This window comes from Denticeps clupeoides, chromosome 2, assembly GCF_900700375.1.
Source record: "Denticeps clupeoides chromosome 2, fDenClu1.1, whole genome shotgun sequence".
Taxonomy (NCBI): domain Eukaryota; kingdom Metazoa; phylum Chordata; class Actinopteri; order Clupeiformes; family Denticipitidae; genus Denticeps; species Denticeps clupeoides.
Genome location: NC_041708.1, coordinates 38,164,094 through 38,179,456, shown reverse-complemented (window position 1 = coordinate 38,179,456; position 15,363 = coordinate 38,164,094). Strand labels below are relative to the sequence as shown.

Sequence of the window (15,363 nt, the reverse complement as noted above, 5' to 3'; positions counted from 1 at the left end):
ATTTCTACACGTTGCCTACACTTCTCTCCTGTCCTCCTGGTTCTGGGCCGTTCACGTGGACCTCGCGGTGACGTAGTGCTGGGTGGAGCCCTGTACTCACCGCTGGATGAGTAAAACATGAATTAAACATGAATTTAACATGAATTAAACCACTACCCACACCTCATTCTGACATGTTACTGCTGAAAACGCCCCTTTCACAGACACGCCCAAACTGCTGGATTCTGGACTGGCCACGACCTTTCCTGGGTCCTGTGACCTTTTCTGTCCATCAGTGGCACAAACAGAGCAAGATTCAGAGACGACACTAACATGAAATATAAAAATGTTCTCCACATTCTACTTCTACGTTACCACCATGATAAATCTGCTATTACATTACGTGTAATATGAAAGTGTTGTAATGCTGCTTCATTGTCTAGCGTGTGGTGACGCCTCCATATTTTACTTTTTAATTATGACAATAAAACATTCCATCCAGAGGAAAATTTATTACTGCAGCTTTCCAGATCCTGCTGAGACAAATTAATGTGCAAGAAGTCAATAAAAAGTCAATAAAAGTATAATTTCGTTAAAAAATCTTCATTTTATTCCATTTTCTGTTACTTAAGAAGTAAAATGAAGATTCATTCTGAGCAGTCGGGGGAACAGCAGTATTACTCAGTACTTCACGTCACTTCCGGTTCTGAAGACGAAAGTTAAAGTTTTTTCAGTCCAGCGACTTTAAAAGGTCAAGTTGGACGCTTCTGAGCTGCGGAACGTGTCCGGCGTCTCTGGATTCAGTAGAAGCTTCTCTGGAGGTTTTTAGCCGGTACGGAATGTTCGGAATGATTACGAGAATTACGAGAAATGACTTTGCATTTTCAGCAGGACTTCGCTGTGGTCTTCTGTCTGGACCTGCAGAAGATGGAGTCTGTGTTTGTAGCAGCTTCACCACCATCATGAACATCCTGTGTGGTTCATGTTTCCACAGGTTTAGAGGACTCTGTGTCTAAAATGAGTCTCCGTGGGGACGGTAAGGACATGGACACCGGTCCGCATCAGACACACAGACCAGAGTCTCCAGTGTCCAGCTGTGTGTCTATGAAGAGTGACCGGTCCTATAATTCCGTCCTCCTGCAATTCAGTGGAGAGAGCGCCCCCTCTGGTTCAAAGTAAGAAACGTCAATGTTTAGAAATTATCAAGCTGGTGTTTCAATATTGTTTAATCCAACTGATAATTTTATTATCTTCTCAGATATATATTTTAGATACCAAGTAATTTAAACACAAAGCTGGTGAGAAAAGTCATGTGAAGAGTAGCAGCTTTTTATCTTCTTGTATTTCGATAATATACATATTTACATATATCTGTGACCACAGTGAACAGTGAACAAACGACACTCATTTTCTCACATAGACTAAAGTCTCCAGTGTCCAGCTGTGTGTCTATGAAGAGTGACCAGTCCATGAACCTTCCTCCTAATTTCAGTGGAGAGAGCGCCCCCTCCGGTTCAAAGTAAGAAATGTCAATGTTTAGCAATTATCAAGATGGTGTTTCAATATTGTTAATCCAACTGAAAATGTTATTATATTCTGAAATATATATTTTAGTTACCAAGTAAGTTAAACACAAAGCTGGTGAGAAAAGTCATGTAGAGAGTAGCAGGTTTTTATCTCCTTGTATTTCGACAATATACATATTTACATATATCTGTGACCACAGTGAACAAACGACACTCATTTTCTCACATAGAATAAAGTCTCCAGAGTCCAGCTGTGTGTCTATGAAGAGTGACTGGTCCAATGACCTTCCTCCTAGCTTCAGTGGAGAGAGCGCCCCCTCCGGTTCAAAGTAAGAAATGTCAATGTTTTAAAATGATTATCTGCCTGGTGTTGGGCTGAAACGATTATTAGAATAACTCGAATGATTCAATTACAAAAAATGTTGGAGGAAAATTCTTTGCCTTGAAGCTTCGTTTAATTCGTCACCAAAGTCCATCTTTTATCGTATCGCTCCCGCGCAGCACCGGGATCATTGTTCTACACGGACTGTTTTAACTGAAGCGCATTTAAAAGATTTAAGGAGGCGCGATTTATTGGCAGAAAATAAAGTGTGCGTAAAAGGCATAAAATGTCTGAAGTGTGGAACCATTTTACGCTGCGTAAGGTGGACAACGTAGTGCAGTGAATACACTGTAAAACGGACCCGGCTTACCATAAAAGTACTTAAATCAATACTACAGCACCTGAACCGAACAAATCCTCACATGAACCGCACTTCTCCAAATGACTCGGAGCTTCTACAAGGTGTCATATTTTTTATGATCGCTAAATAACATTAGCGCTTCTTGGAACGTACATTATTTGTAATTATTTGTGTTATGAGTCGATAGTGACGAGGGAAGATAAGATGCTAGAGAGCAAATACACCAAGATCTCAACTCATGTAATTCTCCCGCCCTCCTGCACGCCACACTCACACACACTCACACACACACTCACACACACACACACTCACACACACACTCACACACACACACTCACTCACACACTCACTCAATCACACACACTCACACACACACACACTCACACACACACACTCACTCACACACTCACTCACACACTCACACACACTCACTCACACACTCAATCACACACACTCACTCACACACTCAATCACACACACTCAATCACACACTCTCACACACACTCACACACACACTCACACACACACTCACACACACACACTCACTCACACACTCACACACACAAATCTATTTTGCACATAACATTGCTACCTACCTACCTCATCTGGATACAACTGGAAACTGAACTGTATTGTTTAAGTTGGATTATTAGTAATACTTGAATTGTTTATTTATATTTTCTTTTTACTATTTTGTGCCTTTATACTTTTTCTCTTTATTCTCAGATGGGCTATAGCAGGTGGTACACCCCTTTTTCCTTTTTTAAATTCAAATAAAACTTAGGACAAATAGGCTAGCCTATGTTTCATAGTTTTCTTTCATGTACATCATGAATGGTTCACAGATAGATTGATTAAATGGTCTTAGTTCTGGAGCCAGTAACCCAAAGGTTTTAAGCTTTGATCTAATAAATCTAATCTAATCTGATCTAATTGTGAGGAATAACGGCCAATTGCTTGCTCATTTTCATGTTGCATAACACACTATTGATAGAGTTGTTTAAAAACGCACAAGTATGATTTATCTGATTAATCGATGAAAAAACAGACAGAACACTCTATTCCAAAAATATTCGATAGTTGCAGCCCTAGCCTGGTGTATAAATAATGTTGAATCCAACCATCTGATCATTTAGAATTGTCAACACTCATGTCAGATGATCTACTTGCAGTAGATTATACGTTATTACTATTAATTATGTCTGCCCAGTCTGTCAAATCCATGTGATTTATATTCTAGAAATGTAAATTCCATGTAGACTAAAGGCTTCAGTGTCCAGCTGTGAGTCTGAGTAACTTGTTCATGAAGAAGCATCATAAATCCAGTGGAGATTAAGCCTCATCTGCATCAGTTTATGATCTAGCGACTAGTCACAAGGCTTATATCAAAACATTCAGCAATGTAGTAACACATGAAAAATATATAAATATTTATAACCTGTAAACTATTCATAGATAAACAGGACACCGGCGTGCACTCACACACACACACACACACATTCACTCACACACACCTACAGTCACCAAGCTGGAAAAATCTGTTGCTTTTTTTTTGCATTGTATAATTCTTAAGACGTTATATTGATTATTAAGGAAATGCCGTGTAAATAGTTTCCAGTTCATTTAAAAAATGAAGAGTTTGTCCTCTCTGTTCATGATTTTGTCTCTGCAGGGGGTGGAAAACTCAGGTTGTTTCTGTTTTCCAGCGGCTTACTGGAAGCACCAGATCAGGTAAGACATTCAAAGTGAAAGTGGAGTCAATTTCATTGTGAAGCACAGCACACGGTGACTATTTTATTTATGACTATTATTCGTGACTATTTTAGTATTAAAGAAATTCATAAAATCGTTGCACATATTTTATGTTTAAAAATCTAAAATTGTAATATTTGGTTATGTTTGCAATATTTGCATATTGGTTCACTTGAATACTTGCAATATTGAGGTCTATAGCAGTCGCAACAGCATTTAACTGACTATGTATGTGACAAATAAAATTTTCTTTGACATCATCTCAGTTCACTGTGTTTGGATGAGGAGGAATGCTGCCTATGACGGTGTCAGAGAGAACGTGTGAATTTCAGCCAGGGCATTGAAAATGGCTTGGAGAAGATCTGCAAAGAGGAGTGGGACAAAGTCCCCCCTGAGATACGTGCAAACGTTGCAGCCAAATACAAGAAACTGTGATGGACAACAAACTGATCAGATAAACCATTGAAATTATAGACTGATTATTTCTTTTTTTAGTGGGCAAACTTTCAAAATCAGCAGGGGATCAAATAATTATTTCCCCACACAGAGTGTATGGGGGGGGGTTGTGTGACATCCCAAGTGGGGGATAACCTCCATGTCACGGTTCCAGGTGCCGGTGTGGAAATGGAGAATGACGGCACCTGCAATCACTCGACTTGTACATATAAAAGGGGGATTTATTACAAACAAGGAAACAAAGCACGCATGGTGGCACTGGACAGGACACGTAACACACGCAATGACCCAACAAAGACATGACACTAACACATCAGTACAGACTCTGACTTTCTGTCACAGTAAAGTAATAAAATACAGAAACATTCAGAAACTGCCGTGTGTCTGAGAGAAGATAAAACTCCAAATAATGAATAATTGCTATCTCTGGTTCATTTATTTATTAACAGAGGCTGGTGTCCTAAAGAAAGTTCTACAGTCTCATAAATCCAGAATGAAGAGGAAGGTGGAGCACATATGTGAAGGCATCATACATCCAGAGAACCAGACCCTCCTGAAGAGCATCTACACAGAGCTCTACATCACAGAGGGAGAGAGTGAAGGGATGAATAGAGAACATGAGGTTCAGCAGATTGAAGCAGAACACAGGAGAAGAAGACGAGACACGCCCATCAACTGTAATGACATCTTTAAAGCCCCACCTGGACAAGAGAAGCACATCAGAACTGTGATGACCAAGGGTGTTGCTGGAATAGGAAAAACTGTGTCTGTGCACAAGTTCATCCTGGACTGGGCAGAAGGAGCAGCAAACCAAGACGTAGATTTCATCTTCCTGCTTCCTTTCAGGGAGATGAATTTGGTTAAAGATGAAGGGTACAGTCTTCATCAGCTTCTGCTGGACTTCCACCCTGAGCTTCAGGAGCTGGAGGACCCACAGAAATATGAGGGCTGTAAGATGATCTTCATCTTTGATGGTCTGGATGAAAGCAGAATTCAGCTGAATTTCCACATTCAGGAACAGAAGCTGTGTGACGTCACACAGACATCATCAGTGGGCGTGGTCATAACAAACCTCATTCAAGGGAACCTCCTCCCCTCGGCTCTCATATGGATTACATCACGACCAGCAGCAGCCAATCAGATTCCTGCTCAACACACCAGCCAGGTAACAGAAGTGCGAGGGTTTAATGACCGTCAGAAGGAGGAGTTCTTCAGGAAGAGGATCAGAGATGAGACTCAAGCCAACAAAATCATCTCCCACATGAAGACATCAAGGAGCCTCTACATCATGTGTCACATCCCCATCTTCTGCTGGATCTCAGCCACTGTTCTTCAGGAAGTGCTGCTCCAGGACAACAGTAAGGAAATCCCCAGAACTCTGACTGAGATGTTCACCCACTTCCTGATCATCCAGACCAACATGAAGAACCAGAAGTACGATGAGAGGAGTGAGATGGACAGACAGACGCTCCTGCAGTCAAATAAAGAGGTCCTTCTGCAACTATCTAAGCTGGCCTTCAGACAGCTGGAGAAGGGAAACCTCTTGTTTTATGAAGAAGACCTGAGAGAGTGTGGAATAGACGTCACTGCTGCCTCAGTCTACTCTGGGATGTGCACTGAGATCTTCAAGGAGGAATCTGTGTTTCAGCAGAAGAAGATCTACTGCTTTGTGCACCTGAGCATCCAGGAGTTTCTTGCTGCTTTCTGGGTTTTTTACTGCTATGTAAAGAAGAACATGGAGGAACTGAAGATGTTTGTTACAAGACAGAATAGAGAAATCACAAGAATCTCTTTGCTCTCTATCATGAGGACATTTTCCTCAAGACCAAAGATGTCACTGGATGATCTTCTTAAAGCTGCTGTTGATAAATCCCTACAGAGTGAGAACGGACATCTGGATCTTTTCCTCCGTTTCTTTCTGGGAATTTCACTCGGGTCCAACCAGGAACTTCTACAAGGTCTCCTGCCCCAAACTAAGAGCAGCTCAGAGAGTCTCCAGAGAACAAGTCAGTACATCAAGAAGAAACTGTACAATGAGAGAGAACCACTCACAACCACCCACAGGGCGATTACTGACCAGAACATCTCCACTGAAAGAGCCATGAATCTTCTGCTCTGCCTGCTTGAGATGAAAGACTCTTCCCTGCATGAGGAGACTGATATGTTGGTGAAATTAGATAAAGATCTCTCACCTGCCCACTGCTCAGTACTGGCCTACATGATCCTGGTATCAGAGGATGGTCTGGACGAGTTCGACCTGAAGAAATACAAGACAGATGCTGGTGGTCGTGAGAGACTGATGATCTCAGTGAGGAACTGCAGAAAGGCTCGGTGAGTTCCTGACTGAGGATCTTTCAGTCTAACAGATTATATCATAAATTTGCTGTTTATGCTGAACACAGCCCCACTGCATACAGCATCCAGTAAGGACCAACAGTCACTACAACTGAAATGATCCATCAAATATCATGTAACACACAGCTGTAAATATGATGGACATCTTCTCTGTCTTTACAGGCTCGGGTGACTGTAACCTCACTGAGTCGTCCTGTAAGACTGTAGCAGCAGCTCTCCAGTCACCAGACTCACATCTGACTGATCTGGACCTGAGTTACAACCAGATCCTGGATTCAGGAGTGAAACACATCTGTGTAGGACTGGAGTCTTCATGCTGTAAACTGGAGACTCTCAGGTTAGAACAAGAATAATCAGATTTTTCATCCTTCACAGCACCTGTTCCCTTCTTTATTAAAGGACATCCTGTATCATTGTTCCCTGGCTGATCTTGGACCTGTGACCCCATTCTGTTTCTGCCACCGTATTGCAGAAGAGCTTAACGGTCCACGTCTGTGTAGGATTCCTGGTCTGTGTTCTATTTTCAATCAGCGTGTCTCTTCCCAGTCTGTGTTGTAACCTGGTCTACGTTCCTCCATCAGGTCTGAGTTCTCCCTGTGTCTAGGTCAGTGTCCGGCTCTTCTGGGTCTCAGTTTGGTTCCCTGTTTCCTGTTCTCTGTGTTTGTTAACCTCGTAGCTCCCGTGTTCAGGTGTAACTCCATCTGCACCTGGATCTCAGCCCGTGTTTGAGTCATGATACTTGTTTTTCTGTGTGGAGTTTTGTATGATTCCTCTTGTGTATCTGTCCAAGATAAATGTTAAATTCCAAATGCTTTGTTATTGTCATGTTCATTTCTTTTGTTGGCACTGGGAGAACACAAAAAAATCGGAGCCATTCTACACTGGACAAGATGACCGCCACCCTCAACTTAAAGCCTGATTTTATTTTAATTACTTTCTGTAATAATCAGTGAGACAAAACAGAACAAAGGGGAGGACACTAAACAGAACAAACACAGCCAGACGGGTCTCGGATAACACCGGTACTTTAAAGTACAGGATTTTTAGGCTGGAGAATCAGCAACCTTCAGATCTCAGGTGAGATCTTATATTGTGGTGGTGGTGCAGGAGGTTGATCAGAGCAGACGGGTGCGGACGACTCTTCAATTATTGGGCCGGAGTTCAGAGGACAGGGGACGGTGATCAGGGTAGGAGGGCTGAGGACGTGGCAGCATCACATGCTTGTAATAGAATATTACAGGCCATTTGTGATGTTCTGCGTGGAATTATTTTTCTTCCAGTTTCAACAAAAGAAATAAACATGAAAATAACAAAGAATTTAGTCAAAGTCAAAAGTCAAAGTCAGCTTTATTGTCAATTTTGCCACATGTACAGGACATACAGAGAATAGAAATTACGTTACTCTCAGACCCGTGGTGCTTAAATACAAAACAGTAACATTGAATACAAAAGTATAAATACACAATATACAATTTAAAAAACACCATATACAATTTAAAAAACACCATATACAAATAAGGGCACATGGTGGAGAGTGCAAAAAAATGTAGTGCAACAGAGGTAAGTTTAAAGTGACAAAGAGACAAGTGAGGTAGTTGGCAGACCAAAGCTGTACAGAGTGACTGGTGCACGGTCAGTTTGTGTGTGTTAGGGTTCAGAAAGTTTGTGGGGCAGAAGAGGGGAGTGAGGGGAGTGGGGGCAGAGCCGGGAGGGAGTTGAGTTTCCTGACAGCCTGATGGGTGAATCATTTACAATAATTTTGGTTCAAGATGTAAATGCAGAGATGCAAATAATTAGATTCATATTGTAAAGGACCACAATTGTCCTTTTATGTGTTTGACATTTTCTTGATATAAATATTAAGATTTTATTGTATTCATTATATTTTCTATAATGTGAGTCGTTCATGTGTTTGTGATGTGTGTGTCCGTGTGGTCTTGTGTTTTGTCCTGTGGGCGGTGCTGTGGTTTGCGTGGGAGGAGTTTATGTGGCCAGCAGGTGATGATTGTTAACTGAGCTGTTCATGCTCTGTAGTTCACTGGATTTAGTTTGTTGCCCAGTTTGAGCTGAAAGTATTGCTGAATACGATCTTGGCCACTTTACATTTTTACATTTACAGCATTTATCAGACACCCTTATCCAGAGCGACTTACAATCAGTAGTTACAGGGACAGTCTCCCCGGAGCAACTTAAGGTTAAGTGTCTTGCTCAGGGACACAATGGTAGTAAGTGGGATTTGAACCTGGGTTTCCTGGTTCACAGGCAAGTGTCTTACCCACTAGGCTACTACCACCCGAATAATTTTATGCCAATAAACTTGTATGCATGTGTATTTTACATAATATTCTGATGTATCATCATGTTTCTTCCAGGCTGCGGTGCTGTTCCCTCTCAGCTGGTTGCTGTTCAGCTCTGTTCTCAGTTCTCAGATCAAACTCCTCACGTCTGAGACTCCTGGACCTGAGTGACAATAATCTGCAGGATTCAGGAGTGGAACTTCTCTCTACAGCACTAGAGGATCCACACTGTAAACTGGAGACTCTACGGTGAGTGTTGATATCAGGACTGAATATTAATATTTGGTGAAAAACTGCATATTTAGTGACTACATGAAATAAAACCAAAAGCAGTGAGAGGTCGAAGTCGAGTTTCAAGGTTCTACAAAACTTTTATTTACTGGCAGTGTGGTGGGAATTCTGCCATCTGGGGAGCTGCAATAAAGGAAGTCAACTGAATTGATTATCCAAGTTTCTTTTACCGCACACGGGGGGACCCACAAGAGAACTTCACCCCCGCTTGATTACAGTTCACATGCATTTATACATCTGGGGTATACAAGGTCGAAAATCAAGCTCGCACCACGTTGGACAGTGGCGCCCATCAGCGTCACAGAACCTTTCCTTTATCAGATTATGTCCAGCTTTTGTGTCAAGCTTTTGCATCAACAAGTTCAGACCTAAGATACACAGTTGTTTTAGCTTACGTGGGGTAGCAGAAAAGGGCAGAGCAGGCTGGACCTACTGCGGAGGCTCAGGTCTTTTGGGGTGAAGGGTCCACTCTTGAAGACCTTGTATGACAATGTGGTGGCCTCAGCCATCTTTTATGGTGTGGTCTGCTGAGGACAGGAAGAGACTGAACAGGCTGATCTAGAGGACCAGCTCTGATATAGGATGTCCTCTGGACCCAGTGGAGATGGTGAGTGACAGGAGAATGGTGGACAACATCTCCCACCCCATGCAGGAGACCCTGACAACACTGAGCAGCTCCTTCAGTGGCAGGCTGCAGCACCACGATGTGGGACGGAGATTCAGAAGGTCTTTCCTCCAACCGCTGTCAGACTCTACAACAGCTGACCACACAAACACACACATCCAGTCCACCATCTCCATGTTCCTCATGTGCAATATGTGTATATATATCCACTCTGTACATATGTACACTTACATATATTATATGATTAGTATTTAATACTATTATATATTAAGTATATAATATTTAACTGCTGTCGGCCGCAGTCACGCCGAACACTCGCTAAACTGGAACTACTGCCCTCTTAATCCCAACAGGGCGTGTCCTTATGCCACCCCAACACTGAACAAACACTACATTACAAATCAACAATATTACAAAAATTACCAGCTATAATAATGTCAAAATATACAAATACAATTTAAACATACAAATAAAAGTTCACATCACCTATAACATCCTAATGTTAGGATTATAATGTTAACAGTGGCAGTGGTGGCCTAGCAGATAAGGAAGTGGACCCGTAATTGGCAAGTTGCAACTGAGCAAAGTACCGTCCCCACACACTGCTCCCCGGGCGCCTGTCATGGTGCCCACTGCTCACCAAGGGTCATGGTTCAATACAGAGGACACATTTCACTGTGTCACCGTGTGCTGTGCTTCACAACAACAATCACTTCACTTTTTTTACAACAATACACTTCCAGCCTTGTGCACCTGATAACATACTGACCATTTTGTACATTTCTGTTCATTCTGCACATGTTTGTCTTGTCTTGTGTGTCCTGTTTGAAATATCCAACATATCCACTTACAAGCGTCCTACATGATGTTGTCCAGTTATGTCCTGTTCAACCTGTTCATTGTACAGAAAAGTTCTACTAAAGTTCTAAGTATTTAAGTTTTAGTTTTAGTTAGTATAGTTTATTTTAGTGTGTATATACAATATACAATTTATTTTTCTTTCTTTTATGATTACACTATGGGGGGCCTGTTCATGGTATACTGTGTAGACTGTTGTACTGATATTAAACCAATCTTGAATCTTAATAACAGCATAAAACATCTGAATAAATTGTTAAAAGTGAAATAAATGTTTAAAACTAAATATAACATTTATTTAAAAAAATGTGTTTAAAATGACTGTAATAATCTGATGGATCATCATGTTTCTTCCAGGCTGCAGTGCTGTAAACTCTCAGCTGGTTGCTGTTCAGCTCTGTCCTCAGTTCTCAGATCAAACTCCTCACGTCTGAGACTCCTGGACCTGAGTTACAATAATCTGCAGGATCCAGGAGTGGAACTTCTCTCTACAGCACTGGAGGATCCACACTGTAAACTGGAGGATCTACAGTGAGTGTTGATATCAGGACTGAATATTAATTTTTCATGGAAATGCTTTTGGAGAAAAATACATTTCAGCAGCAGAGTTTTATTATGATCAGTTTTATACAAGACATGGTTTTATTTTTAGAAAGTGGTGAAAAGTTAATGTTCTTCATTCATCATGAAACACTTTTTAATATCCAGGAGAAAAACACCTTCAACATCATCCTAATAACAGAATAAAATATCTGAATAAATTGTAACTGAAACTAAAGTCGATTCAAATTAATTTTATTTCTGAAGAATATTGATAAACAACAATAATTGACCAATGTGCTGTACAATAAACTATAAAATGATATCTGGGGAGGATCCAGGCGCCGGTGGAAAACAAACAGGTTTATTGTTACACAAGACAAACAAGCATATAGGGATCTACTTTGGGAAAGAGGAAGTGGAAATGGGACAAGGAAAAGTGTCACTCTCACGGGGACACTCCACACACGACCCTCATCTGAACAACACAACACCTCAACACCATTTACATACACACACACACACACACACACACCACAGACCCACCGAACACACACCTTACACATACACACATACAGACACACACACCACAAGCACACACACACCACACACACACCCCTTTACTGTAAGAATACTGGTGTCTAATACTGTCATGCATATCTACTGTATAAAAGGACCAGACTGCCTGTTCCTGGTTAGACAACCTGTACCGCTGTACTGACTCGTCTCCTCGTACCAGAATAAAAACTTACTCAACTTGGTCCAACTACACAACTGGATTATTTTCTATTAAGAGAAAAATAATTTGAACAAAAACTAAATATAAAATTCATGATAAAATGTGTGTGTTTATCTACAGGTAAATAAAGAGTAATAATGACTGTAATAATCTGATGTATCATCATGTTTCTTCCAGGCTGCGGCGCTGTTCCCTCTCAGCTGGTTGCTGTTCAGCTCTGTCCTCAACTCTCAGATCAAACTCCTCACGTCTGAGACTCCTGGACCTGAGTATCAATAATCTGCAGGATTCAGGAGTGGAACTTCTCTCTACAGCACTGGAGGATCCACACTGTAAACTGGAGGATCTACGGTGAGTGTTGATATCAGGACTGAATGTTAATTTTTCATGGAAATACTTTTGGAGAAAAATACATTTCAGCAGCAGAGTTTTATTTTGATCAGTTTTATACAAGACATGGTTTCATTTTTAGAAAGTGGTGAAGAGTTAATGTTCTTCATTCATCATGAAGCACTTTTTAATATCCAAGAGAAAAACACCTTCAACATCAATCTGAGTAAAACATCAAAACATCTGAGTAAATTATTAATGTGGAATAAATGATTAAAATTAAATATAAAATTCATGATAAAGTGTGTTTCACTTCACTTCACTTTGACGCAGTGTCAATTATAAGTCCAGTTTATCACAGAGTCACCCTAGTTAGGCTGTCCTAGTTAGGGTACCGGGCCACTCTAGCACCAATATACCACTATAACCACATTTTTCAGTATCGGTCGTACAGTGCAACCGTCTGCCGCTGCTTCTGTTCGTTTTCTCCGAGACACGTAATCAAGCACCCAGACTACTGGCAGACCCCAGTGATCAGACCAGCAAATAAATCCTGGTTCCTGACAACTGCTTTACTAGGACAAAACATGAAACAAACCAGAGGGTCACCACAGCCACCACCACCATAACAACTACAGCTTCAGGGATCTTCAAATGGACCAGTAACATCATTATGGACACGTAATCTAGACCATGACACTGACTACATCCTGGACTTCTCCAACCCTACAACTGGAGGACTTATTATTATATCACCAGCCCTGCACTGACACCATTTGCAGGCTCACTCTACCCTGGAAGGGGGTCCCTCTATCACTCCTTCCCAACGTTTCTTCCTTTCTTTTTTTCTCTCTCCTAGAGTTTTTTTTGTGTAGAGTTTTTCCTTGTGTGCAGAAGGGTCAAGTGTGGGGGGTGTCAACTGTAGGGCCTGTCAAAGCCCATTGAGACACACCGTATGTGATTTACGGCTATATAAGAAATAAATGTTGTTGTTGTGTGTGTGTTTATCTACAGGTAAATAAAGAGTAATAATGACTGTAATAATCTGATGTATCATCATGTTTCTTCCAGGCTGCGGTGCTGTTCCCTCTCAGCTGGTTGCTGTTCAGCTCTGTCCTCAACTCTCAGATCAAACTCCTCACGTCTGAGACTCCTGGACCTGAGTTACAATAATCTGCAGGATTCAGGAGTGGAACTTCTCTCTACAGCACTGGAGGATCCACACTGTAAACTGGAGGATCTACGGTGAGTGTTGATATCAGGACTGAATATTAATATTTCATGGAAATACTTTTGGAGAAAAATACATTTCAGCAGCAGAGTTTTATTATGATCAGTTTTATACAAGACATGGTTTTATTTTTAGAAAGTGGTGAAAAGTTAATGTTCTTCATTCATCATGAAACACTTTTTAATATCCAGGAGAAAAACACCTTCAACATCATCCTAATAACAGAATAAAATATCTGAGGAAATTGTAACTGAAACTAAATTCGATTAAAATTAATTTTATTTCTGAAGATTATTGATAAACAACAATAATTGACCAATGTGCTGTACAATAAACTATAAAATGATATCTGGGGAGGATCCAGGCGCCGGTGGAATACAAACAGGTTTATTGTTACACAAGACAAACAAGCATAATAGGACCTACTTTGGGAAAGAGGAAGTGGAAATGGGACAAGGAAAAGTGTCACTCTCACGGGGACACTCCACACACGACCCTCATCTGAACAACACACCTGTTGGACTGGCTCCCCGGCGTGGTCCTGCATGGCGGCCCCAGACCCTCCAACCTGCACACAAAAATCAGGGACAATCCTTCCGGGTACATGTGAACCCTGTCTCCGCATGTCCCCTCTGACGCGTCTTGCGTCATTCCCTGCAACGTGCAGGGAGGCGGTCCCGGAGCCTCTGGCGACCGTTCCAGGCACCCCAGGCTGGTGCCTTCTGGAACCATGCAGCCCCTCTCGCTGCATGTCCCTGATGCCAAGGTGGGGGCTTTGCCAGACCATCCAGCTAGCCCCTTCTGCGTCCGTTGGGACAAGCAGGTCCTCTTCCTGCCTGTCCGAGTTAGGTCCTCATGACTACCAGGGGGCTCTATGGCACACCGCCCCTCTGGAGACGGACCCAGGCCCATGCCTGGCCCGCCCTTCGTACCGGCTACCGGAAGACCCAGCTCCGTCGCTTCCCCACCCACCCTCCACTCAGGAGGAGCCCCCAACACAAACTGCACCCACCCAAAAAAAAAATATTTGGGGGAGCACCCCCCGACTGGACTTAGGGGTACCTTGGGGCTCATCCACCTTGTCCTGGACCAGTGCAGTCAGGTTTGGAACTCCCTCCCTGGGGTTCGGCTCCGCTGCTGGGTTGCCATCTGGTGGACATAAAGACACACAAATGCCACGCACACACACACACAGACAGAGACAGACAGAAGAGAGGGTCGTCTGGCTCCCTCTCTGGGCTCTCCGGGACCTCCTCAGGGGACACAGCCAGGATCTCGGGAGGCGCGACCTTCTCGCCGCCCACCAGTGCTGGGTCTTCTTGCCCCGGATCCTGACTGGCACTGGATGTGGTGGAGGGGCAGAGTTCGATCCCTGCGTCAGGCTCTGGCCAATCAAACTCCGCCCTCAGTCTGTCTAGGAAGTCCCAAAAACTCATTCTGTCCGTGTCTCCCTGCTGCGCCCCAGCCCCATGCTGACCCAGTCAGACGCGTGAGGATGGTGGTGATCTTCTCCGCGTCTGAAAGGGAGGGAAGAGCAGCAAAGTACATGCCACAGGATTTTATGGGTCCTGGGACAAGAGGGATGTCCCACAAGGGGCTGGACGCGTAGCTGGAGATGCTGGTGGGTGTGTGCCATGGGGGGTGGTGGACGTCTTCTCCAGCAGGCGGGGACACTGGTGCTGCGCCGCCGTTCAGCTGGGG

General features: G+C 42.7%; 1 protein-coding gene across 6 annotated transcripts in view; it reads left to right on the top strand.

Moving 5' to 3' along the window:
- Nucleotides 1-682: 682 nt before the first annotated feature.
- The window catches only part of LOC114767452 (NLR family CARD domain-containing protein 3-like), a 69,974-nt gene continuing 55,293 nt past the window's right edge, over nt 683-15,363 (top strand). The window contains exons 1-7 of one of the 6 annotated variants that reach the window (XM_028959331.1): nt 683-811; nt 974-1,154; nt 1,400-1,498; nt 1,736-1,834; nt 3,861-3,919; nt 4,846-6,727; nt 6,914-7,044. In XM_028959331.1, the coding sequence (XP_028815164.1) occupies nt 997-1,154; nt 1,400-1,498; nt 1,736-1,834; nt 3,861-3,919; nt 4,846-6,727; nt 6,914-6,923 (2,307 nt within the window). In that variant the 5' untranslated portion in view covers nt 683-811; nt 974-996 and the 3' untranslated portion in view covers nt 6,924-7,044. Of the gene's footprint in view, nt 812-973; nt 1,155-1,399; nt 1,499-1,735; nt 1,835-3,860; nt 3,920-4,206; nt 6,728-6,913; nt 7,045-15,363 lie in introns of those variants that run through there. The other 5 variants (XM_028959279.1, XM_028959288.1, XM_028959305.1 and 2 more) reach the window with 5 other exon arrangements.